At 36.7% G+C, this 24,079-nt stretch overlaps 1 protein-coding gene across 2 annotated transcripts in view; it reads left to right on the top strand.

The window, feature by feature from the left end:
- The window catches only part of OXR1 (oxidation resistance 1), a 55,714-nt gene that overhangs the window by 16,001 nt on the left and 15,634 nt on the right, over positions 1 to 24,079 (top strand). Inside the window, exons 6-10 of one of the 2 annotated variants that reach the window (XM_083361238.1) lie at positions 837 to 1,018; positions 4,141 to 4,823; positions 8,210 to 8,375; positions 9,929 to 10,088; positions 23,180 to 23,260. In XM_083361238.1, the coding sequence (XP_083217364.1) occupies positions 837 to 1,018; positions 4,141 to 4,823; positions 8,210 to 8,375; positions 9,929 to 10,088; positions 23,180 to 23,260 (1,272 nt within the window). The remainder of the gene's footprint in view (positions 1 to 836; positions 1,019 to 4,140; positions 4,824 to 8,209; positions 8,376 to 9,928; positions 10,089 to 23,179; positions 23,261 to 24,079) is intronic. The other variant, XM_083361239.1, reaches the window with a different exon arrangement.

Here is a 24,079-nt window from a genome sequence, read left to right on the forward strand (position 1 = left end):
TTGATTTTTTTTACTTGATTCTTAATTTCATTGCATACTCATATACTTAGCTTGCTTGAAATATTTCTTTCTGGGTTGTTACGTAGGCTTCTGTCTAATTAGTTAACATGTGTGTGTGTGTGTGTGTGTGAGAGAGAGAGAGAGAGAATTATTTTTTCCCAATCTATTATGTATTATTTGTTAAATCTACCTTTACTGCCATATACATAGTATACATCTCAAACAGTATATATAACATATTCTTCTGCTTCTTCAGAGCTATGTAACCCTTTCAAATGCAAGCAATTAATATCTGCAAAAATGCATTGGAATTTTTCCTTTTTAGGGACAGCATCTTGAAAAACTAGTTGTTTATATATTGATAAAGTTTTCATTAAAATTAACCACAATTTCATATGTAACTTGATACCACTTATTGCATGTATATTAGAAAATTACTGTTTTTTAAAAAATTATATCATATGGAAACGGCTGAAATGTTAAGCTGATACTAAGATTCATTAAAGAGATTATTCATTTAAAGTAAATACAAAATTATCTTACAGTACCATCTTACAATATATTTTTATTATGGCTAAAACTTTCTTTTTTCATAGCTATATATTGGTATAATATTAACTAGACAAAACTTTTTCCTTAAATACTATATTTCTCAGGAATTTACAATTTTTTAGTGGTTTATAAGAAAACTGAATGTATTTGTTAGACTTTAACAGAAGTACTCTATTAATATATAATTAAGTGTATAATTAAGTGACTAAGTCACTTCTAAATATAATTTGAAAGGATTTGGTTTATTTTTGTAAGAAATTTGATCGCTTTTCTCCTTATCTTAGGGAACTGTCACCGGTGTGCTCCTAGTGACACCAAACAATATAATGTTTGATCCACATAAAATGGATCCATTGGTTCAACAGAACGGCTGTGAAGAGTATGGCATCATGTGTCCAATGGAAGAAGTGATGTCAGCTGCTATGTATAAAGATGCAGGTGGCAAAATGCAGGATTCATTACCCATGTAAGATAGATTAGTGTATGTATGTGTACACATTCCTATCTCTCTGTGGAAGTCAAATGAAAGAAATTGCATTTGCATTTCAGCTGTATTAGTTACAGTAATCATCAAATCACCCTATGTTGTTTTTCTGAGACAAAAAACTCCCCACCCCCACTGCTTTTATGGACTTGGGACAAAGAGGTTTGGAATCACTAAATAAATTTTTGAGAGCTACACTATAGCTTCTAAAGTTAGCACAGTTTTGCTTTCTATCCAGAAGCATTAAAAACCAATGTTTATGAGGGGATTACTCGTTATTGAGTCTAAATGATTATTTTATGGCTCTTAGAAAGCTACTTTAGACGTGTTTTTTGATTTGACATATTATCTACCATTACAACAGTATAATCTACAATTATACTGTTATATTTGTTTGGTTTGTTGGTATTTCATAGAAAGCTAGGCTTGTTAATAAGACAGGAGCGTAAATATTGATATTCTGATCATTCCTATTATCTTGTTCCCTTATTTCTTTTTTGCTTTATATTTTGCTTGGATTTTTAGATATCTTTCACTTAGGCCCTCCTTTGGAAAAAAAAATCTTAATTTTAATTGCATTCTTTTTAACTGGCTTTCTTTGATAAACTCTTCTTCCTTGGGGTTGAATTTTGTTTCCTGAACAATATTTAAGATTAATTTATTTCAACTTTGTACTTAAAGTTCTTGGACTACCCACCCTGTAGGTATTTTAACATTTAATATTTTAGTATCACATGTGACAATATAATTTAGTTATCATAAAGTTATTTTTTTACTTGGATTTTCCATCCAGTAGGATAGCTAAAGAGATTTTGTTTGCTGATACTTCAGCAGTTTCCTTTTTTATTTTTTATACCTCATTTGATCCTTTTATTATATAATACTTGCTATTATAATTGTTAGATCTGGTTTTAAAATAACTTTAAATTTGGGAAATAGTTTTAGTGACAAAGCAGATTTCCTAGGTAGTTTAAATGTTTAGGGTGGTAATTGGCAGTATTGTGTTCTGTAAAAGTATTTCAGTCACTTTAAAAAATCTTTTTCCTATCATCATATTGAGTCACTGATGCATAATAACTACAGGTAGTCCTTGAGTTACAACCACAATTAAGCCCAAAATTAATGTTGCTAAATGAGGCAGTTGTTAAGTGAGTTTTGACCCATTTTACAACCTCTCATGCTAGTTTTTAAGTGAATTACTGGAGATGTTAAATTAGTAACTGGTTGTTAAGTGAATTTGGCTTCACCATTGATGCCCTAAATATGAGTCAACTGCCAAGCAGTTAAGTTTTGATCACATGACCATGGGGATGCTGCAGTGGTCATAACTAACTTTTTAGTGCCCTTGTAACTTTGAACAGCCACTATCCTTGTCCTTCTTATTATATTATTATCTTCTTTACTTCAGTCCCTCCCTTACTGGTATTATTATTATAATGATGATGATTTTTCTGTTGCTTCGCATATACACTGAGAGCTTCTGCACCAGAAATGAATTCCTTGTGTATCTGATAAAATTTGGCCAAATAAAGCATTTATTCACTCACTCACTACCTGCACTGTATAGTATAGAAAATGTATTTTATATCACTTGTCAGTCAAAGCATTGCTGTGACTGGCCAGTATATTACAGTTTGTGCATGCTTTGCACTTGGAGCCTTACAATGTATAACGGTGCACTTGACACTGATTGTGATAGGGACATTGTGCACACAAAACCAATAACAATAAAAGCTTTAGCCAGGCTCACCTTGTCTTTGAAAATTAGTTAAGTCTAATCAGGTAAGTAAAACTAATGAGATGATAGAGTTCTGTGCTAGACCTTTTGTTGAATGATTTATTTTATATATTTATATTCTATTATGAAGTTGGGCAGTATATAAATATATGCCATAAATAAATTTTATAGATACATAAAATATGACTGTGTCCCAGATCTCTCTTTGATTGTATTTTGATGGTACATTTAGTAGTGTAGTCTGTCCAAATGTACATGATCTTGTGCTTTTTTGTTATTTTCTACTTTTTTAAAAATGTAAGTCACCAGTGTTGTTCTAATCTTGGGCAGCCTTTAATAAATAGTAATACTTATCACATTTTGTAATTTAATAACATTTTTCCATTAATGAAGTTGCAGAAATAACTTAGGATTAATGAAATTGTGATATGGAGTAATAACATTTGGACCTGTTTTTGAAAGCCAGTTTTTTTGTTGCATTAATATGCAACAAGGATTTGTGACCAGCTTTATAAATCACTTTTAATAAAATATTGGTTGTTTTGAACTTGTGACACAATTACTGATTAGCATGGAATTCTCCATGGAAATTCTTCTCCATGGAATTGCTCCAAATAAGGATTTCTTTAAAGCCTGTAAATAAAGGTAAAGGTAAAGGTTCCCCTGCACATGCGTGCTAGTCGTTTCCAACTCTAGGGGCCGGTGCTCATCTCCGTTTCAAAGCCGAAGATGTAAATACAGAACTAAAAATTGGGGAATTTTTTTTTTCACACAACCTGCAGAAGTTAAATTACCTACAGCTACTACAACAAGAATGAAGAATTCTGTCCCTCATAAGGTAACTCAACGAGTTACCTATGTTTGAATATAAGATTATTTTATAAAGAATCCCTTCCTGAGTTACAAGTGGGTTAGAAATTAAGCTTTCTCCATTGTACCACACACATTATGGAATACAGTGCCCAAAGACATGTTTCTGGCTCTCTCTTTTCTAACATTCAATATTTTAAAAAATATCCTTTTTTAAACAGGCTTTTGTTACCTAGCTATGTTAAGTGCCATCCTGTTTATTTGTACTCATGTTTTAAGTGTTCATTAAACAAACTGAGATACCTCTTTATATTATTGTACACCACTCAGGCTCCTAAGATTGAGTATTATAGACACTTTTGCAATAAATACGGTAAATCTTGTTCCCTGCTAATGGGATAGGAGGTGGGGGGCTGTTCTCTATAGAGATATGTTGCATAACTGCTTTATGAATAGTTATCAAACTGGTTCTATTAAAGTGATCCCAGTTTTTAAAAAAAGTTATGTGCATTTTGTTTTCTCAGGTTATAACACAGAGGTCTTCTTTACTTTTTAGTGATGTAGGTCAGTTATCTGTAAAAGATCTCTGCCACTTCAAGAAAATTACCAGAAGTAATACTGATGAAATGGAATTAAGAATGCGAGATACAGGAAATGATAGTGCCACTACTGCTCCAAGAAGCACAGAAGAATCTCTCTCAGAAGATGTTTTCACTGAGTCAGAACTGTCTCCTATACGGGAAGAGCTTCTTGATGATCTTCGACAAGACAAATCTTCTGGAGCTTCATCTGAATCGGTCCAAACAGTAAACCACACTGGTGGAGAATATGTAAAAGATATTTCGGACTCTGCTAATATTGGGGATGTAAACTCCAGTGGAGAACAGCCTTTGAATGATGACAGTGCTTCTGTTAATGATGCTGTGGACTCTAAAGCAGTGGACAAAGCAATAAAAGAAGTTCAGAATATTGGAACATGTCAGGAACCTATAGAAGGAAATGTACCAGAGAATGAGCAGCATTTGGATTCTGAAAAAACTGATTCTCAAAAAGAGGCCACAAATGAGGGGGAAACTGTGAAACTGCCAACCCAAGATTCTGAGACAGATACTGAGATGCTGCGGAAGCTTTGGAAGAGCCATACTATGCAACAAACCAAGCAGCAACGGGATAACATCCACCATGAAGTACATAAAGAAATGAAACACAAAATGGCAACAGTAGATGGAACTATAGAAGGTAAGAATTTAAAATTAATGTAGTATAACCATAAAATTTCTCAAATCATTCTTAATTATTCTTAGGGTATAGTGAACACTGGTTGGAAAAAAAATATTGTTATATTGTAATCAAAATGCATCATGGGGTAGTGTACTATTTCTGAAGACTTCTGTAAGACAAAGCAAAAGACAGCACAAATGTTACTTTTAGCAACATTTTTCTACAACTGCATTGTGAAAGATCTTGTCACTTGTAATAATCCACAAGAATCATCATCATCGTCAAATTCAGGATCCAATCTGAGTTGGTCCCACTGACCAATTTAGCTTGGGTCTTGCAAACATTATCCTAGGACACGTATATTTGCCTTCATTCGTGATTATTAATTTAGTTTGTTTGGCTACCCATCTCATCTAAATGATTCTGGCTGGCTATCAACTGGTATAAACCAGGGGTCCCCAACTCCCAATCCATGGACTGGTACTGGGCCATAACATGCCAGTAACCGGTGTCCACACAAACAATCAAAGCCTCATCCATGGGATGCAGGCAGCACACAAAACCATGCGCACTCTGGTCCATGGAAAAACCTTTCTCCACAGAACCAGTCCCTGTTGCCCAAAAGGTTGGGGACCTTTGGTATAAACAATAAAAACAAGTTAAACATTTTATACAAAAATGTAAAAACTATCTGTAATCAGTTTAAAAAACACAGAATCATAATCAGCTGCAGACTTCATTTACGTTAGCTCAGTGCAGCTAGTGTAAGAACTCCCCATCATTGCTGGACCGCTGATCATGGTGGCAGAGCCATGTGTTCATGGTTGAAAGGGATGCGGCCACTCTAAGATCAGGGGGGATAATGTTCCATAGTGTAGGCCGTGGCAGCAAAGAGTCTCTTCCTGTGACCCCACCAGATGACACTCTTTTGTAGATGAGACATGTAACATGCCTCTCCTTCTGATTCTGGAGGCTTTTTGATGCCATCTATTCACTGTTTCGGGATGCGGTGGCTCAGTGGGTTAGGACGCTGAGCTTGTCGATCAGATGGTCGGCAGTTTGGCGGGTCGAATCCTGAGTGCCGTGTAACAGTGAGTGCCTGTTACTCGTCCCAGCTTCTGCCAACCTAGCAGTTCGAAAGCACGTAAAAATGCAAGTAGAAAAATAGGGACCACTACGGTGGGAAGGTAACAGCGTTCTGTGCGCCTTTGGCGTCTAGTCATGCCGGCCACATGACCACAGAGACGTCCTCGGACAAGCGCTGGCTCTTCGGCTTTGAAATGGAGATGAGCACCAGCCCCTAGAGTCGGAAACGACTAGCACGCATGTGCGGGGGAACCTTTACCTTTACCTTTATTCACTGTTTCTGTTACCTTCCTTGCTACGTCCCTTACCTGACATTTCATCATTCATTTGCATCATATTTATAAAGTATGTCAGTTTCTGCTTTCTTGCCTATTTTTCCACAACTTATTGGTGGTTCTTGCAGCCCATGGTATTCTTAGTCAGCTGTGTCTACATCCATAACTCAAAACATCTCCCTTCTACGTCTTGGTCATTTTCAATGTCTAGTTTTCCAACTATTTCCTCATGATTATTGGCAAATCATAGCTTTAACTATTTGGTTTCTATTGCCAGAAAAATGTTTATTTTTGAACTATGTAAGTTTGCACAAACTTTGTATGAATTAAAAGAGTCTAAATTCTGAGAGTAAATCAGAGGTAAATACAGGATGGGAATCATATTCATTCCGGTCTCATTGCCTTCCATATTTTGAACCACTTTGTTTTTCCAAACTTAATTTCTTAAAGTAGTTTGTTGTTTATGATAAAGATTCCTCAAAAGAATAATCATGTGTACTGGCATGCCTTTCAGACTTAATATACATACTATTTTACATAATTTATACAAAGGTTATGCAGGATAATTAAAGCAAACATATATTTTAAATTCTCTTGTTCTCTCCATTAATCATGTTACATTTCTAGATCATACAACACTTGTAATTGTTGACAAAGAGCTGCTAACACTTTAACTGCCTCTTGTACTGTTAAAGAGTTTATGGATGTTTCATCTGGGCCTGGTATTTTTGACTTTTATTGCGTCCCATATCTTACTTTGTAATGTGGCTGTTTCTGAATATAAAGTATTGTCTACATTTTTTTATGTCTTTAATGCCAGTTTTAAATATTTTTAATAGCATAGCTTCCACATTTATGTTTTATTAGTCCTACTTTTAACCATAAATTTCGTATAAAACAGTAAACAGTTTTGTATTATAATTCTGTCCCTACAGCGCTAAAACTGTTTTGTTTCTAAAAGTTACTTGTATCTCAGTGTTGATAGAATATGGTTGCAGCAAGTAATGATACATATAGCAATGTTTCCTGGATTGTATTAGTTGTTAGGACTTTTGTAATCTATATTTTGTATTTAAAGACATTCGTCACCAGGAAGTGGCTTCATACTTTCGCATTAAGACTTAGCTCTTCCCCTTCCCCTGAAATTCCTTTCTTCCAGAACAAAAACACACAAACAGAGCAGTTTGTGAGAGCCTGTTTGGAAGTCTGTAGGTGATTTTGAAGTTCGAAAGGATCATTCTTTAGAAATGTTTCTTCTGCTGGCCAATTGTTACCTCCCCCCAAAAAAGTAGGCAAGGGTCAAGAAACAAGCACAGAAAGAGTCCAGGAATATTCTTCATTATTAATTTATGGGTAGAATAACAAAATTTTTTCATCAGATTTCTCTGCTCTGTTCTAAAATCAGGGTTGTGTTATTTTTAGTTTCTTTCTCAGAGTCTGAGTAACCCTTTGTGCTGATTAGTCTTGTCATAAATAAATCATACAACATTTGTTGTATGGTCATATATCATAAAAGTCAATGGAGAGAACTTTAGTCACAGTAGCTTATTTAATTGTACATAGAGAGCAGGAACTTATTTGTTACATCCTATGTTTTAATGCATAATCAAGCAACTGGGTTTGGGCCATAGGAAGCATATCTGCCAATGTAAGGTAATTTGTTTAGTGTGTTTAAGTGCATGCAGAATTCCTATGTTTAAATGTTTGCATCCACTTGTTTTCTTTTTTCCTCCTGAGGTTGGGGCTTGAGAGATAAAGTCAATATTTTAAGACATGCAAAATACTGGTTTTGTTACAGCTCTCCCAAAATAAGAAATATGGGCCTAATTTTAGGGATTTGTGGTTTTGTGGGTGTCTTAAGTCTCTGCAGTGGCTTGATGAATCCATCTCCAAGTTCATAGCTAAACTTAATATTAAGTAGAGTAACAATATCTAATCAGTTTTTAAAGGTGTACCCAGATTTATCCAGTAATTAATTTAATATTTAATAATTATTAAAGCAAAATTGCCAACTACTGTCTGCATTTTATCTCTTTATAAAAGGTTCTTTAATAAAAGAGAAGAGAAGACATCGATTATACAAGTTCTTGTGTCTCAAAGTGGGCAAGCCAATGCGAAAAACGTTTGTGTCACAGGCAAGTGCACTGATGCAGCAATATGCACAAAGAGATAAGAAGCATGAATATTGGTTTGCTGTGCCAGCAGAAAGGTAAGATGAATATTTTCTTTGTATGTTTATTGTAGAGGAAGACTATCTTTTCATTTCTAAACTAAATTTAAATTTGTCTTCATATTGAGATATTAATTCCACATCCTTCTGAATTTAAAGGTTTTAACTATACAAGAAATATTATTTTATTGCCTCTCACCATGTCAGTTTTCTGAATTTAATGTGTATTTTTTTTTTTTTGCTGAATTGCTTGTTTCTTACTTGGTAGTTTCAGAATTTTTCTTAGTATACTCTCTGTGTGTTTATTGAAATTGGCCATTTGTTTTCTAGTGGATTAGATTCAAGTGAATGATTTAAAGATTATGGCAGACATGTCTCCTTAACTGTATATAAGATACCCACTGCCTTATTGAAGTGATCATCCAAACAATGGACCATTTATTATGAAAATGAGAGTTTGTGCTAAGTTTTTTATACTGTTTTCACAATAGTTATTTAAACTATTGGGTATTGTGTTCTTGTTATATGCTTTACATGTAGTCTTTGCTTATTAACCACTCATTCAGCAACCATTTAGCCCTGCAAATGTGGTATATCTGACTGATCCTTGACGTTCTGGCTGTTACAGGGTCCCCACAGTCACATGATTGTGATTTGGGCATTTGGCAACTGGGTTAGTTTTGACATTTGAAGTGTCTTGTGGTCAGGTGCTCATCTTTTGTGACCATCTCTGATGGCTTCTCTCAAGCAGAGTCAATGGCGAAGCCAGCAAAGAAGGTCATAAATCACTCTGCTAAGTCCCCCATAACCTTCCTTTGCTCATGCCAGGCTGTGGCCTGGTAACCTTATTTTTATATATTTTAACCCAGCTGACCATGTCATGCTGCCCAAGTTCTTTCCCAGAGTTAGTTAAGTGATGGAAATTTGAGAAATTCATGGATAATAAGAGAATCAGGAATTTCCATAGATCTGGATTTTTTCTGAAAGCAAAATTTCTAGAATTACTAGTTTATCAGTGATAAAAATAGGAAGAATTACTCTTTTTTTTCTCTTGTTGTGTTTCTCAGAAGAATCTGCCTAGGTACTCTGGGAAGTACAAGCCAGACTAGATGAGCAAACATCTGTCGTGGCTAATTATAAATTCTTAATCTTTGATTTCTAGTATTATGTATTTGAGACAAACAGGTCTTTCCTGTTATGACTTTTTCTTCTAAAGAAACCTCTTGATTATGGTGCCTAAATACTAAGCAAATCCTATTCGTCTTAGCGTGTTGTCTAATCCTGCCAAATATATGTGGTGTCATCTTCTATTCACTTCTAATGAAACTAAGAAGCCCTTTTCAGATTTATAATCTGTTGAGGATACCATAATCAGTACTAGTTACATGCTAAGATACTGAAAAATTGTCCATCATAGTTTTATATTACATTATAGAATAGGTTTTATATGAATATTCTTTCTCTTGATTTTCAAAGAAAAGCATGAGTAACTGACAGTGAAAAGATACTGTGAATTACTGTTTAAAACAATATTTCTAAGCTTGCATAAATCTGAATCGGTATCAATTTATTTTTCATTTTCCCTTTTAAAGGACTGAACATCTATATGCATTTTTTGTTCAGTGGAGTCCTGAAATATATGCAGAAGATACAGGAGAATCAAATAGAGAGCCAGGATTTATTGTAGTAAAAAAAATTGAAACTCAGGCTGGTGAAGATTCAATTAATGAAATAGCTGTTAAGGAGTGGGAGGTAAGTAAATGCTAGTTATCAACTTTAGAAAACAACATTTGTTTAAAATTCTTTTTCTACATGGGGGAAGTTTCATCAACTAATATTGTTAAGTAAAAGTTGTAAACACATGTTTAGCTAATGACTGCATAGTTTAATTTTTCTTAGTATTGTATGATAGTATCTCAGTGTATAATGCTGTTTGCATTTTGGGACTGAAGCAAAGGTCAGGCAGCAGTTATATGTAAACAAATGTAACAAATAGTTTGTTTATTTAAGCATGAAACATGAAAATCCAAAAGGTTAGGGGTGATTTGAAATACTAACAAGAGCAGTAAGCATTTTGCTTAGCAATCTTTCATTCCCTAGCAGCTTTTTTCATGGATTACTGGGCAAGAATTGAACATTTCTTGGTTGTTAATACTGCCTGTTTTCTTACTCGTTTCCAGTAAAATCTCTTCCATGTTTTTCTCCAATTTACAAGGATTATTTCAGCATCCATTACATGCAACTATTAATTTGAAAAATCAGTGTAATGTGTATATACTGTATATATACAGTATAATGTATATATACATAATATAATGTATTATATACATTATAAATAGGGTTTTTTGGCTTCAGTTACTACTCTGAAGGCAATTGTTACATACATTAATATAGTACAAACAATATCGCAAATAAAAATAGTTATGGATATTATTTGGGTATTAAATATCAGAAGCCTGGGAAAGTCTCTACTTTCCATAATAATAATTCAAAATCTCTATATGCCTTCCTTAATTTGCATTCATATTTTAAATATACAACTTTATGTACTGTGTAACATTGTGTGACTAGTTTATTGTCCATCTTTATTTTAAAGCCACTTTTCAAAAAACAAAATCACAATATTCAGAATAGTAAAAACAGTTTATAATGAGATGTTAAAACATAAACAATTCAATCAATACTTCAACAGACATAATACAAAAATCACAAATTAGAACAAAAATCCTAGATAATGTTGAATCAGATCACAAAGCATTAGGCTTACTGCTAATGGTATCTAAACAAGATTGGTATTAGATGGTTATATTGTTTTTGCGAAATTGAGAAATCCTGGCTTTACCCATAAAATGTCCTTGATTGCTACTTGAAGAGCACTTCATCCTGGGTATTTCACTGCGCAGGACATTTAAACGTGCCTCCTGGGGGCTGGGTGGGGTGGGCAGTGGCCTCAGGTGCCAAGCCGGGAGGCGCTCTCCCTTCCAGCCTAACTCTCTGCGGATCCCTTGCCCTTCATGAGGTGGGAAGAGGGGGGCCATGCCCAATCCCTACCCGAGCCTGGCCAACATTCCCCAGCCCCGCCGGCATCCATTGGCCCATGTCCTGCTCAGGAGGGGCCAAAGTGTGAACCATGAGTCCCGGCTGCAACCAGAGCCGTGGCAGCCCTGCGAGGAGAAAGTTTATGCAGGTGGTCCCTTCCCTTTTTTTCCCATTCCGTGAAAGGTCAGGCTGGGAGGGAGGGAGCTATCCCACTTCCCGCCCTTCTTTAGCCCCTTTGCTGCTTCTGCCATGCCTCCTGGCCTGGTAACCAAGGCCACTGCCCACTTCACCCGGCCACGGCGAGGCAAGTTTAAGTGTCCCATGCAGTGAAATACCTGGGGAGAAGTGTGCCTCAGTGGCTTGCTGGCAGAGGGCCCATCGAATATAAACACTAGTGGTGGTTCAGCTGCGGCAGGGGCAGTGAAGAAGTGGATGCGGTAATCTGGCCGGCGCAAATTGTCCTACACCCAGTGGCGTAGCGTGGGGGGTGCAGGGGGGGCCGGGCGCAACATCTGGGGGGGCGCGCTCGGCGACGAATTCCTAATTTGCATTTAGAGGTGCAGATTGGCACACGCAACTTTCCTTTTCAATCTGGATCCTAGTTTTTGGTCTTGGGGCTTTGCATGAAGGGTGACGGTCCTTTGCTGTTCCCGCTTGGAGCACTTTAGCATTGCTCGGCGGCGCCCCAGTCGCCCCCTCCCCGCAGCGCTTCAGCGGAGGCTGGAGGAGTTAAGCGCAGAGTTTTTGCGCCTAGAGAGGAGAAAGGGGGGCTGGGAATCCAGCTTCCTGCCCCTCCATCTCCCCTTCCTGGTCTCTCGACGCCTCTTACACCAGGGCTGCGGAGGTTCCCCTGGCGGGGGAGGGGCGCCAGGTGGGCAAGGAGGCTCCGAGAGGGGGAGGGCAATCAGGAGGGGGGAATCCCCGGGGGGGAAGGGGAGGAGGGATTCCTGTGGCGGGGGAGGGGCGCCAGGTGGGCAAGGACGCCGCGAGAGGGGGAGGGAATAGGAGGGGCGGGAAGGGGAGGAGGGATTCCTGGGAGAGCCAGGTGGGTTTCCCCCAGTTGCGCCCCCTCCCCTTCCGAGTCTCCGCCTTTCCTCGCGAGTTTTTCTGCTCCGTGGGAAGCGCTGCGCCTTCGCTTCTCCTCCTCCTGGGTTGCGGCTTCCACGAACGGCTCTCCGATCCCCTTCAGATCCTTCCCCCAAGACCCCCTCCTGCCCCGCAGCCCCACCTCTTGGCGCAGCCCGGCTCCCCGCCTGGGAGATCCTGGTGTTTCCCGGAAGGTTGGGCACCCCCGTTCCCATGTTCGGAGGAAATAAAATAATTTTAGGTCAAGTGACAGGTCTGGGAGCTCTAATTGCCTCCACTTCTCTGAGATCGTTCTCAAAAGAACTCAAATACAACTGATTGATGTTGAAAGGACAGTGGGAGATCCAGGGAAGAAAGGAGGAATTTGTTTTATTACTTTTACAAGCAAAATGTTAGAACTGGATTTCCCACTTCTGTACCCACATGGCTTTTCAGTACCGTATTCTCTTGGAGGAAAAAATAAACCCAAGAGTTTCTCTTGTTGACTATCAGAGTGGGGCAGTTGACAGATACAGAAATGAGCAGGCACTGTGTAACTTACTGTAAATAAGAAGCTGTTTGAGGCTTTATAGAAGTAAAATAGAATATAGATTATTAACAAAGTACTTTGACATTTTAACTTTGCTGTTGGTTCACCTGTTAACTACTTTGCCTCTCTATCTACCAAGTAGATTAAGGTCAAATTGGTTGTAAATAGAAGTAGAACTTCATAAATTTTGGGCCTACTTCGTAAGGGAAGGAAAGTAATATTGCTCCAATATATTTATGAATATTCAAGTGGAGGGGAATAATATATGTAAATCTGGTTTTGTCTTATTGATCCACATATTTTCCTTCTATTTGAATGTTCTGTATATCCTCCGCTGCGCCGCCCGCCTCCTGGCACGGCCTCGGGTCCCGGCGCTTCTGCCGCACGTGAGGGAGGGGATGCCGGACCTTCCCCCTTTTCCCGGGGGAGGCGTGGGTGGGGGGTGTGGCGGACGCCCAGGATGCGGGGCTCCCTGCGGCAGACTCGAGTGCTAAAATCCACGGGTTAGGGGGCGCAAATTACTTGCCTTGCCCCGGGTGCTGACAACCCACGCTACGCCACTGCCTACACCCTACCCATGTATCCAAAATAATTTCTGTTGCAAAAGGTCTTAAGTCTCTGAAGAAGTTGTTTGCTTAACATTTATTAATGTTAATATAAAGACTTCTGCTGTTCCACATTATGAATTTCTCTGCTGCTCATATATGCATTGAAAGGCTATTTCAGAATATCCGAATAAGAGCAAGGAGAAAGGACAGAACTGCTGTTAAGGCTGAATTCTGCCAACTAAATGAAGCATTGAAAGAAGCTTTAAGAATGCTAAACTTTCTAATCTGTGAATGATGAGTAATTTATAATTTAGACCTTTGATTGGTGATGTTATGAACTGTTATCCAAAAGTATCTTAGTGTTGATTACTGTAGCTGTAACAATTCTTATACATCATGTATAATAACGACACACCAATCAGAGCCCATAGGGATGGAAATCACCTTAGGCTCAGGACACAAGCTGTTCCAGAAGAAAATGGCCCTTACTTATTATACTTCTTGATACTGGAGATCTTTATCAGACATTCTCTGTTTGGACTGGCGGAACAGAATGTGGTGGAATATAGGTTGTCTTACAGATACCAAGACCATACTGAATCACCCATGGCTTTTAAAGTGACAATCAGCACCCTTAACATACCCAAAAACTTAACACAGAATTAGCTCTGTCAACAGAATTGTCACATGACAATAAGAAGGTTATACCTTAACTATACAGGTGACTACATTTTGCACCAGTTACAATTTCTTTATAACTGTCTTTAGGGCAGACAGTTATAAAGCAATAATTGGAGATGACCATCTCATTTCATCCTCAGAGATTATTTACAGATTGTTCCTTTTCAAGATGGCAGCAACCATATTTTCTGTCAACTAGATTTAAGGGAATAATACAAACAGCTGCAACTCTATTCTGTAATTCTGAATTAACTTTGTAGCAAGCTTCAACAGAAACTTTAGGCAGAAGCTCATTAGGTACCTTGTATTTTAGATTAGCTGTATTGGAGTTTGTCACATGTTTTTGTAAAAACAAGTTCAGTTTTGTAAACACAGATTTTAACAGTGTGTCTCTTGCTTGTAAACTAATTCTTTTTTAACAAAGGGCACACATGAAAATTGATCATAGAATATAAGACTTTATAAATGGGCTAAATTTACTGAACCTGTCATTATTTTCTTGATTTTGCATCTACAAAGTAGTTCTAAATATTGCCTGGGGGCTGTGTTATGATGTACAAATGAATGAGGATTGTGGAATATTATAATTTAATTGTTATTTGCTGTTATAAAGCTATAATTATATAAAATGTATATGTATTGATACAAACTAATGTTGTCCCAATGTTGTGGAACTTTATTTAATAATGGATACATTATTTTATTACCTCTTGTGCAATTCATGTGGCTGTGGAACTTTTCCCCTTTGAAATGTTTCAAAGCAGGCAGATTTTTTTTATCCATTCTCATGAGGCTGCCAAATGTATAGGGCAGGGGTCGGCAACCTCGGCTCTTTTATGACTCGTGGACTTCAACTCCCAGAATTCCTGAGCCAGCATAGCTGGCTCAGGAATTCTGGGAGTTGAAGTCCACGAGTCATAAAAGAGCCGAGGTTGCCGACCCCTGGTATAGGGCAAGGGTGTCAAACAGCCGGCCTGTGGGCTGGATGCATCATATGAAGGCCACGCCCACCCTGGCTCCGGCAATGCAAAAAAAGTCACGTTATGTCGCGACGTGTTATGCGGCGAGTTTGACACCCGTGGTGTAGGACAGGGCTTTTCAACCAGTGGTACGGGTACCACCTGTGGTACATTGGGACCTGGCAGGTGGTATGCGACCATCCTAGAAAAGTGGTAGAGGGGGAAGTGAATGAGCTGAACCGGTGGCAGCAGTGCACAAGTCTGAGCGAGAGACGGCTGGAGCTGCAGGACTCAGAGAAAGCACCAGGATCAGCGCTTCTTCGTTGCTCTCAGGGCTCAGTGGAAGCGCCAGGATCAGCACCAGCCTCCAGCTGTAGCTCGGCGCTGATTCTGGCGCTTCTGAGTCCAGAAGAAGCACCGATCAGCTGGAATGTTGCAGCATCTCCAGGGTCTTGTGATTTACATTCAGATGCTTGGCAACTGATTCATATTTATGACGGTCACAGTGTCGCAGGGTCATGTGAAGTGACCAAAACATGCGGCAACCACCCAGCAGACGGAGGGAATAAAAACCAAACACCCCCCACCCCATCCCCGCTGCCAATCCTCAACAGAAATGCTCACAACAATGAAAACAGACAGGAGGAAGAGCGCCACCAGGCGGGCACGCAGGTGTCTTGCTCGGCAGTGCCTTGGGGGGCACTTTTTTCAATGCCATTGTAACTTTGAACAGTCACTAAGTGAACTGTTGTAAGTCGAGGACTACCTATACTTCACTTCTTTGCTTTTTTGGGGGGGGTCATCAAGTTTTTGACACCTTGCTAGGCGACTGGTGGTACTCGGATGTTGCCATATCCTAAAAGTGGTACAATGGGTGAAAAGGTTGAAAAGCCCTGGTGTAGGGCAGGTGTAGGCAACCTCGGCTCTTTTATGACTCATGGACTTCAATTCCCAGAATTCCTGAGTCAGCTGACTCGGAAATTCGGGGAATTGAAGTCCATGAGTCATAAAAGAGCCGAGGTTGCCTACACCTGGTATAGGGGGATGGCCAATATACCATAGGACATTCTGTCACGCTAGAAGACTTCCTGTCTGCTTCTAGAATACATTACAAAATATAGGCTTGTGTGGGAGAGGAGATGGCATTTTTCTTTCTACATGCAAAAAAGAAAAAAAACAGCATTTCTATTTACTTTGCTGCCACTGGTTTTCTATATATTTATTCACAAACATGAAAAGAGCAAGGAATGGAAGACTTGGTTTTAATAGAAGATGGATCCTAGTGAAATATGCTCACAATCCAGTGGGATAAATGACACTGATTAATAGTGGGAAAAGTCTAATTAAGCCTTTTTACAGAGGCTTAAGGAGATTTAAACACCGTTTATCATTCTAGAACTGCAGCAGGAAATCTGTGTTCCTCCAGTTGTTGCTGAATTAAAATTTCAGATAGTATGACCCAATGGTAATAGATGTTGGGAGTTGTGATTCACAACAGTTGCAGGTTAAAGAAAATTAAGTGAGTTCAACAATCACAACAAAAGCTATTCTCATTACATGTAAACAAGAATTGATTTAATGCTATTAAAAATAAAAAGAATTAACTTTGACAAATTTCTCATTGAATTCTAAAAGAGTAGTGTGTCTCTTTAAACTTTTTGCTCTTTAAGCACTTTAGTGCACTGCAACCTTCCTTGAATATAGAAACATCTGTGTTGTGCTTTCTGTGGTAATGACACACCCCAGGATGAACACACTCTTTGCTCATTAGTTGTTAATCCTGTCAATCAACTCAATGCAACTAGCATGATGTTCTATCTGCAAGGAGAGCTTTTGCTGTGCCTTGAATTAAAAGCAGATAGTATGCTGGGGAGAAATGCTCATTGAAGCTTAAATTAATGTGACTATTTTTTTCAAAGGAAATAATTTTTGGTATGGCAAGAAAGGAAGAAAGCATCACTCAATGAGAAATAAATATACTTTGGTAATTCTGTGAGAAATATTTATGTTATTGTTACTATGATGCTATTGTAATCAGTAATGTCCCCTGCTTTTTCTTTTAATATTCATTATAGATCAGAATTTTAGAATCTCTGATTAAGAATGCAATTTAAAAGTTTACTATTTTAATTTAAAAGTTGGAATTCAAAATAATCTGATTTAAAACAATGTAATTGTGGTAGATTTCACGGACAAATATATTTTTGGGAAATTTCTTACACTAATTTGCCTGTTCTTTTACTGACATGGTGCAGTATTAATGTAAGATAATTTATGATTTTACATGCTTTCCAGGTATTAATTTGGGATGTGGATAATCTGTGAGTTTATACAATCATATTTTGGTATTGGTACAGAGGATGTTTTTTATGCTATTGAGTCTTTAAAATAAAAATGGAAATATTACACAGTGTGTGGTTAATGTCTATCTGTTTACTTCGGTGATTTGCATGTTCTCTGACTTCCAGAAAAGGGAACAAAACTTCATCTGGAATATTGGAGAGGAGTTCTGCACCATGTTTGTAAATACTGTATACTTTAAACTGAAATTTTAGGTCTTCCAATAATGTTTGTGAAACTTTTCATCTTCAACAATTAAATGATCTATTTATCATTTGCATTGTACTTTCTTTCAGTATGTTGGTTAGAAAATGTTACTTATTTCTGTTGTGTATTTGGGCACCCTCAAGTCTGCTCAGAAAGGGTGGGGCATTTGGGGCTGCTGGGGGGGGGAGCAGAGCACCAGGAAGACCTGATGGTGAATGGAAGTGAAATTAGAAATAGTACTTTATTGTACAGTACTTTTATTTTTTCATTGGAATTGCAAGATCCCTGTAAGAGTCATAGCTTCTGAAACTATGTGATGCAGATCTCTTTCTGTTAACCAGGAATATGTGTTTTTTAGTCTCTCAGTATTAATTTAAAAAGTTGAGATTTTTCCTCATTTTGGTTATATAAGAAAAGAAAAAGCAATCAGCTGAAGGTTTCCTACGTATTTCTTCAGGCCTTACCATGTATGTTCTATTTTTAAGACATAATATGAACTGTCTTAACATTAAGAAAACCATTAAGAATTTAATATTAAGAATTGTAAATAGGATAGGAAGATACTGTTTAAGAATTAGGGGAATATGGTGATATACAACTAGAAATGGCTATATATTGTGTCCTGAAGAACTTCTTATCATTTCTGTGTGTTGCAAAATAAATCTTCTTTACCGATAGCAGATGAATGTCACTTATCTTTCAGTTATATTATAAAATCAGTGATTTCTTACAGTATATTGTAAAATAACTGATTTAAGTCACCAAATGCAAAAGACTTGTTTTAGCACAAAAGGTCTTATAGAAGCAACTTCAAGGACAGTTTCTAAACCAATGCAGAAAGCTGATTTTTCCAGTTTGAAATAAAAGCTTTAAAAAAACCCTGTTTAGAATAACCTTTGACTAACAGGATTGTTGGCTTTATATACTGGTTATGCAATAATTACACACATGAATCTTTGGCTTTTTAAATCACTGGGGAGTGTGTCCATTTCACTGCCCCATGTGTCAGAAAGCAGAGCCAGACGGAAAATTCTAGGGCTGGTTTGCACCCAGAAATGGCATAGATACCATAATTGGTTTAAGAAATTACCCAGTACTAGTTAGTTTATTTGTGTCAGGTTATTTATTTTCTCAGCACTGCAGTTTTCTGAATTCAAATTGAACCCAAACTTGAATCTGAATCTTCTTGCAGCTTATAGTTGGCAACATACCGCTTCAAAATACTGGCGGTTCTATAGGCTACCATGGTATTAAACTTTATTTTCATACCATATGATTTTACCGTTTAGGTAGGATACTTTATGTGCCAGTGCCTTAGTTGTTTTGAGACTTTTTGCTCATTGAAAGCAAAATATCTTATAAATATGTAGTTTATATTTGCTATTACAGCATTTTAATAACACTTGCTCTGTCCAGTTTCCATAAAATTATAATAAAACTGGCTTGAGTGTATAAATTTAATACTAAGACTGAAATATTGTTATGAACTGTGGTGTATTTATAGTATCTAATCTCTACTACTTTGCACAGTAAGAAATTGCAGAGCCATTGGTGCACAACTTTGGAAAGAGTTATCACAGAGGATTGGCAGCAATAGGCAATATTTGTCTTATATGAGATATTCAACGTAGTACAGATGAATATAGACATACTTTTTGCAATACATCTATTGTGTCCCTATCAAACACCTTGAGAAGTACTGCAATTCCAGGATATTTCAAATTATTTTCTGTGTTTTGCATCGCTAATTAAATTTTTAAGACGGATTAGTTGAAATCCATCCCCAACTAACAGTAGGATTAGTCTGCCAGATTCCAAGCTGAGGACTCTAACATTCAAGAGGTATCTCACCTGAAAAGAAACACACTGAACTAATCACTATAAAAATTGCAAAATAAAGTCCTCATTTAGCATTCTGTGAGAGTTTTTTTTTACATGAAACCAGTCCTCGTTGCCGTAATTTAATAATAGTATAATATGTCATAGCCATTAATAACTACATTTAGCAAAATGATTACATGGTTGTACATTCATAAAGTAAAATTTAACCAAGTTACCTAAGTAATAATATAAAGCTTCACATTTTCAAAATCACAAAGTTATATTCTGAGGTAACTTATGCTAATCAGGAAATATTTCTGCTTTAATGAAGAACAGAATATTGTATCTCTTTGCAACTCCTCTGAGTATATTTTCCTGTTAAACAGTAGGAAGAGGAAACATGCTTGATCCTTGCGGATGGGATATCTTCTTTAGTTCTTCTAACCTAATTTTAAATGAAACAATAGAAAACTTCAGTAATGAAAAAAGTTAAAGGTTTCCAAGTGAAATTTACAAGAAGGTTTGAAAAAAATTCCACAGCTATTTTTTTTAATGATTACCATTTATGCTATTATTGGAAAATAATTAGTGGTCTTGATCTTTTTAGGCTAGGTAGTCCTCAACACAGGACCATAATTAAGCCTGCAATTACTGTCATAAAATTTAACCAAGTAACCTATGTAATATTATAAAGCTTTACCTTTTCAAAACCACAAAGTTATATTCTAAGGTAATTTATGCTAATCAGGAAATATTTTTGCTTTATTGAAGAAGAGAATATTGTAACTCTTTGCAGCTCCTCTGAGTATATTTAAAAGACGTTAAGTTGTGATGGTCATTAAGCAAGTTACCATATGACAGCACCTGATTTTATGACCTCTTTTGCAGCAGTTGTTAAGCAAATCCATTGTTCACTGTGGGCATTTTTTACTGGAAACTGGAAGTAAATGCTGCTTTCTGGCTAAAAACTTTGTAAATTGCAGTCATGTGACAGTCGGATGCTGCAAACAGCTGTAAATCTGAGCCAGTTGCCAAATGCCCAAAATGAGGTCATGTGACTGCAAAGGGGCCATTGGAATTTTCAACCTGGGTTTTAAATAGCTTTTCTGCTTTTCATCCTAACTTGGAATTGTCCCTAAATGGTTATTTGAAAACTATATAAGCTGAACTACTGCATCATTTTTTCAAAAAAAATCCAGCCTAAAAGTATTCCACTTTATTTGTTCCAAGAAAAAAACATGGGTACATTTTATGCAATTAACAAGAGTTGAGTTTAACTCATGGAAAACTTTCTCTTTTATTGATGACATTATTAAGGGCAACTTGAATGCTGCATTTATGCAGCAGAGATAAAGTATGCATTAGACAGCAAGGTATCAAATATTGTGCAGGTAGTTCTTAACTTACAACCATTCATTTAGTGACTGTTTGAAGTACCACTGAAAAAAGTGACTTATGACCAGCTTTTACACTTCTGACTATTGTAGTATCCACATGGTCATGTGATAAAAATTTGGGCAATTGGCAAATGTCCCGGGGTCATGTGATCACCATTTGTAAACTTCCCAGCCAGCTTCCAGCAAGCAGTGTCAGTGGGGGAAGCCAGATTCACTTAATGGCTGCATTCATTTAACAATCGCAGTGGTTCCTTTAACTGGCAAAAGTTGTAAAATGAAGTTCAATTCACTGAACTTCCTCACTTAGTATTGGAAATTTTGAGCTCAATTGTTATAAGTCAAGGACTTCCTGTAATTGCAAAAAAGATTTTTTTTGTAAAACTTTTTGATATTATAAATCTTATGAGCAGAAGTCCCTTCTTTGAGTTGTTGGGAATTGGGCTTTTTTTCTTCATGTATGTTCATTACAGCTATTCTGAACAGCCAAATTCTTGTTTCTCTACTGCAAACAGAAAATAACTGACAGCAAGAATATATTGTATAAATATTGAATTGTGCTATATAGAAAGGTGCATGCTTCTGTAACTATGCTATGTAAGTGTGAAAGTTGTCTTTTGTAAGAGATTATATATTAGGCCTGAAGAAATTGAAGAATAATGAACATTTTTTTAGAAAAAAATGAGTCATGTAGAGAAAGAATTCTCAAAGGTCTGTATTCTGCAGAATCCTAGGGTTCCATGAAAGACTATGGGAAATTAAAAAAGAAAGGAAAATCATTATGAAAAGACATTCTGGGAATCTTTTATTTTATTTAAACAGGTTCCATAGCCTGGTAAAATGTGAAAACCTTAATCTGGAACTTTAATTTCTGTTTATTCTAGAGATGTGAGAAAATTGTGTCTCTTTAAATTATGTAGGTACAGTAGTGGTCTGAGTTTCTGAAAATTCTTAAGATATAAACTTCAGCCTGCCTTCCTGGCCTGTTGACTGCAGAAATTGTTGTTTTGATAAACAGAAAAAAACCCACATTTGTTTTGATAAACAGTTGGAGAGTGTTGAATGAATATAGAACTAATTTAATACCCCGGCATTTCTTCCTTTGTTTTATTATGAGTTTGCTTGTTAATAATATGCATACAGTCTGTTTTTCCAGGTTTGAATTTATAAGTGCATATTAAAGTCATCTCACCATATGTGAATCCTGAATCTGGCCAACTCCATGCTGTTGTATGCAGTTGGAATCATTTTGTCTTATTTTTTTTATAACTTACATAATACAGATTTCAACCATAAAATACAGTTTATATACTTTAATAAGTCAGATATTAAATGTTTACTGGCTATTGTTTAAGGTTATTCCTTACTTTTTTAGAGGCCTGAAATATGTTTGTAAACTGCATCTCTGTGTAAATTCCCCTAGAGGACATTTGATTTTTTTTATAAACAATGATTAATAAGATAGTACCTTACAGTATTGTTCATAGACAATGTGGTCATTGTAACCCAGGATGTAAATGCCACATCTTTCAAGTTTAGTACCGCATTTCAGCAATAGTAAGATATCTGTCTGAAGTCTGAAGTACCATTATCCTTTATACATTTCTCTAGTCCAATACTATCCATCCTTTTAATGCATAGTGGAATTCATCAGTAATTTAACTGTATGTGATGTGCTTGTGCTGGTTTTCATACTGTCGAGCACAACAGTATTTCTTGATTCACACGATTTTATGTCCTCTCTTATTTGCTGTTTAGTAAGGAAAAGAGACCCAAATATGGCAATTAGTCAATCAAATATGGGAATGTTTTCTCATGTAAAAATTATTCGAGTCATTTGATAATTTTAGTTTCTTTTTTCTCTATTTTTTTTACAATTGCTTTTATACAAAGCCTGTTTTCGTTTCTGCTTCTTTTTTTATAAAAACAGCAGGTGGTATTTATGTAAGGAAACATTTCATGGATGTGCACAGTTATGTTTACCTAGCAGATTATTTTTATTCTGTGGTACAAATTTATTTTTTTATTTTATTGGAAATTCTGACTGTTGTATGTCTATATGTGTATTATATATGTGCTCTGTATCCTTACAATGTTGCTTTTATTTTTGTTTCATTGTCAATTTCTTTCTCCCCACCCTTTGTTTTACTTTGCCATACTCTGTTGTTTATTTTATATTGTTTTATTTTTCATTTAAAAACTGTGAGTGGAATTATTGTCTTCCTGTCTCCATATTCAGGTAGTGTCAGTGGCTGAGTATCACCGCAGAATCGATGCTCTAAATAGTGAAGAACTACGTACACTCTGCCGACGTCTCAAGGTGCTTTCTTCTCAACTAGAGATTAGAATTTTTTTAATGTAGTGGTCCTGATCAGAACAAAGCCGATATTCAATTATTTTGTCTTCATTACTATACTGAAATAAGGCAGCAATAACTTTCCCATGGTTGTTCTGATGACATTTTTGACAATTGAGTCATTTTTAGAGCTGAGCCAAACTTCTGCAAGTTCAAAGTAAACTTCCAGTGATAACGCAAGTGCTTCATTATTTTGATCAAATTTTGAATAGATCTTCCAAATCCTGGATATATACTACTCTGTTACAAGGACTATGCAGACCTTAAGTTAGCCCATAAGATGTAACTCAGGAAAAGTGTAATTCCTGAAGACTGTGAAACCAGTTGATGAAGCTTCCTGACCAAACTTAAATTAAAGATTGCCTGGATTCTCACAGAGTTATTTCTATGAGGCAAAGTAGAAGTAACATCCCAATACCTAGGAGGCTGATGAATGGCTGAAATTTAAGATACTTAGATTTGCACATTCAATATCATCCACTTTTGCACAGCTGGGTTATCACAGTTTATTTTAATAGTATGAACAAAACAGTTATATTGTTCAATATTAGCTGTTAATGTTAATTATGATGAATGAATCAGACTACTTCAAATATTTCTAAAGCTGTCCTATAGTTTCCTATGTGAATGTAACAGGTTGTTGTGCATGTTGGCCTTGTGGCTCTACCGAAGCAGGAGAGGCATTATGTGAGAGGAGACTGGAATTATTGACATTTGTCTAAATCAGCCCATCCATATCTAGGACCTTCCTGATGGATTGAGGCTACATATCATAGAATCCCA

The sequence above is a fragment of the Vipera ursinii genome (genome assembly GCF_947247035.1).
Source record: "Vipera ursinii genome assembly, chromosome: 3".
Classification (NCBI taxonomy): Eukaryota; Metazoa; Chordata; class Lepidosauria; order Squamata; family Viperidae; genus Vipera; species Vipera ursinii.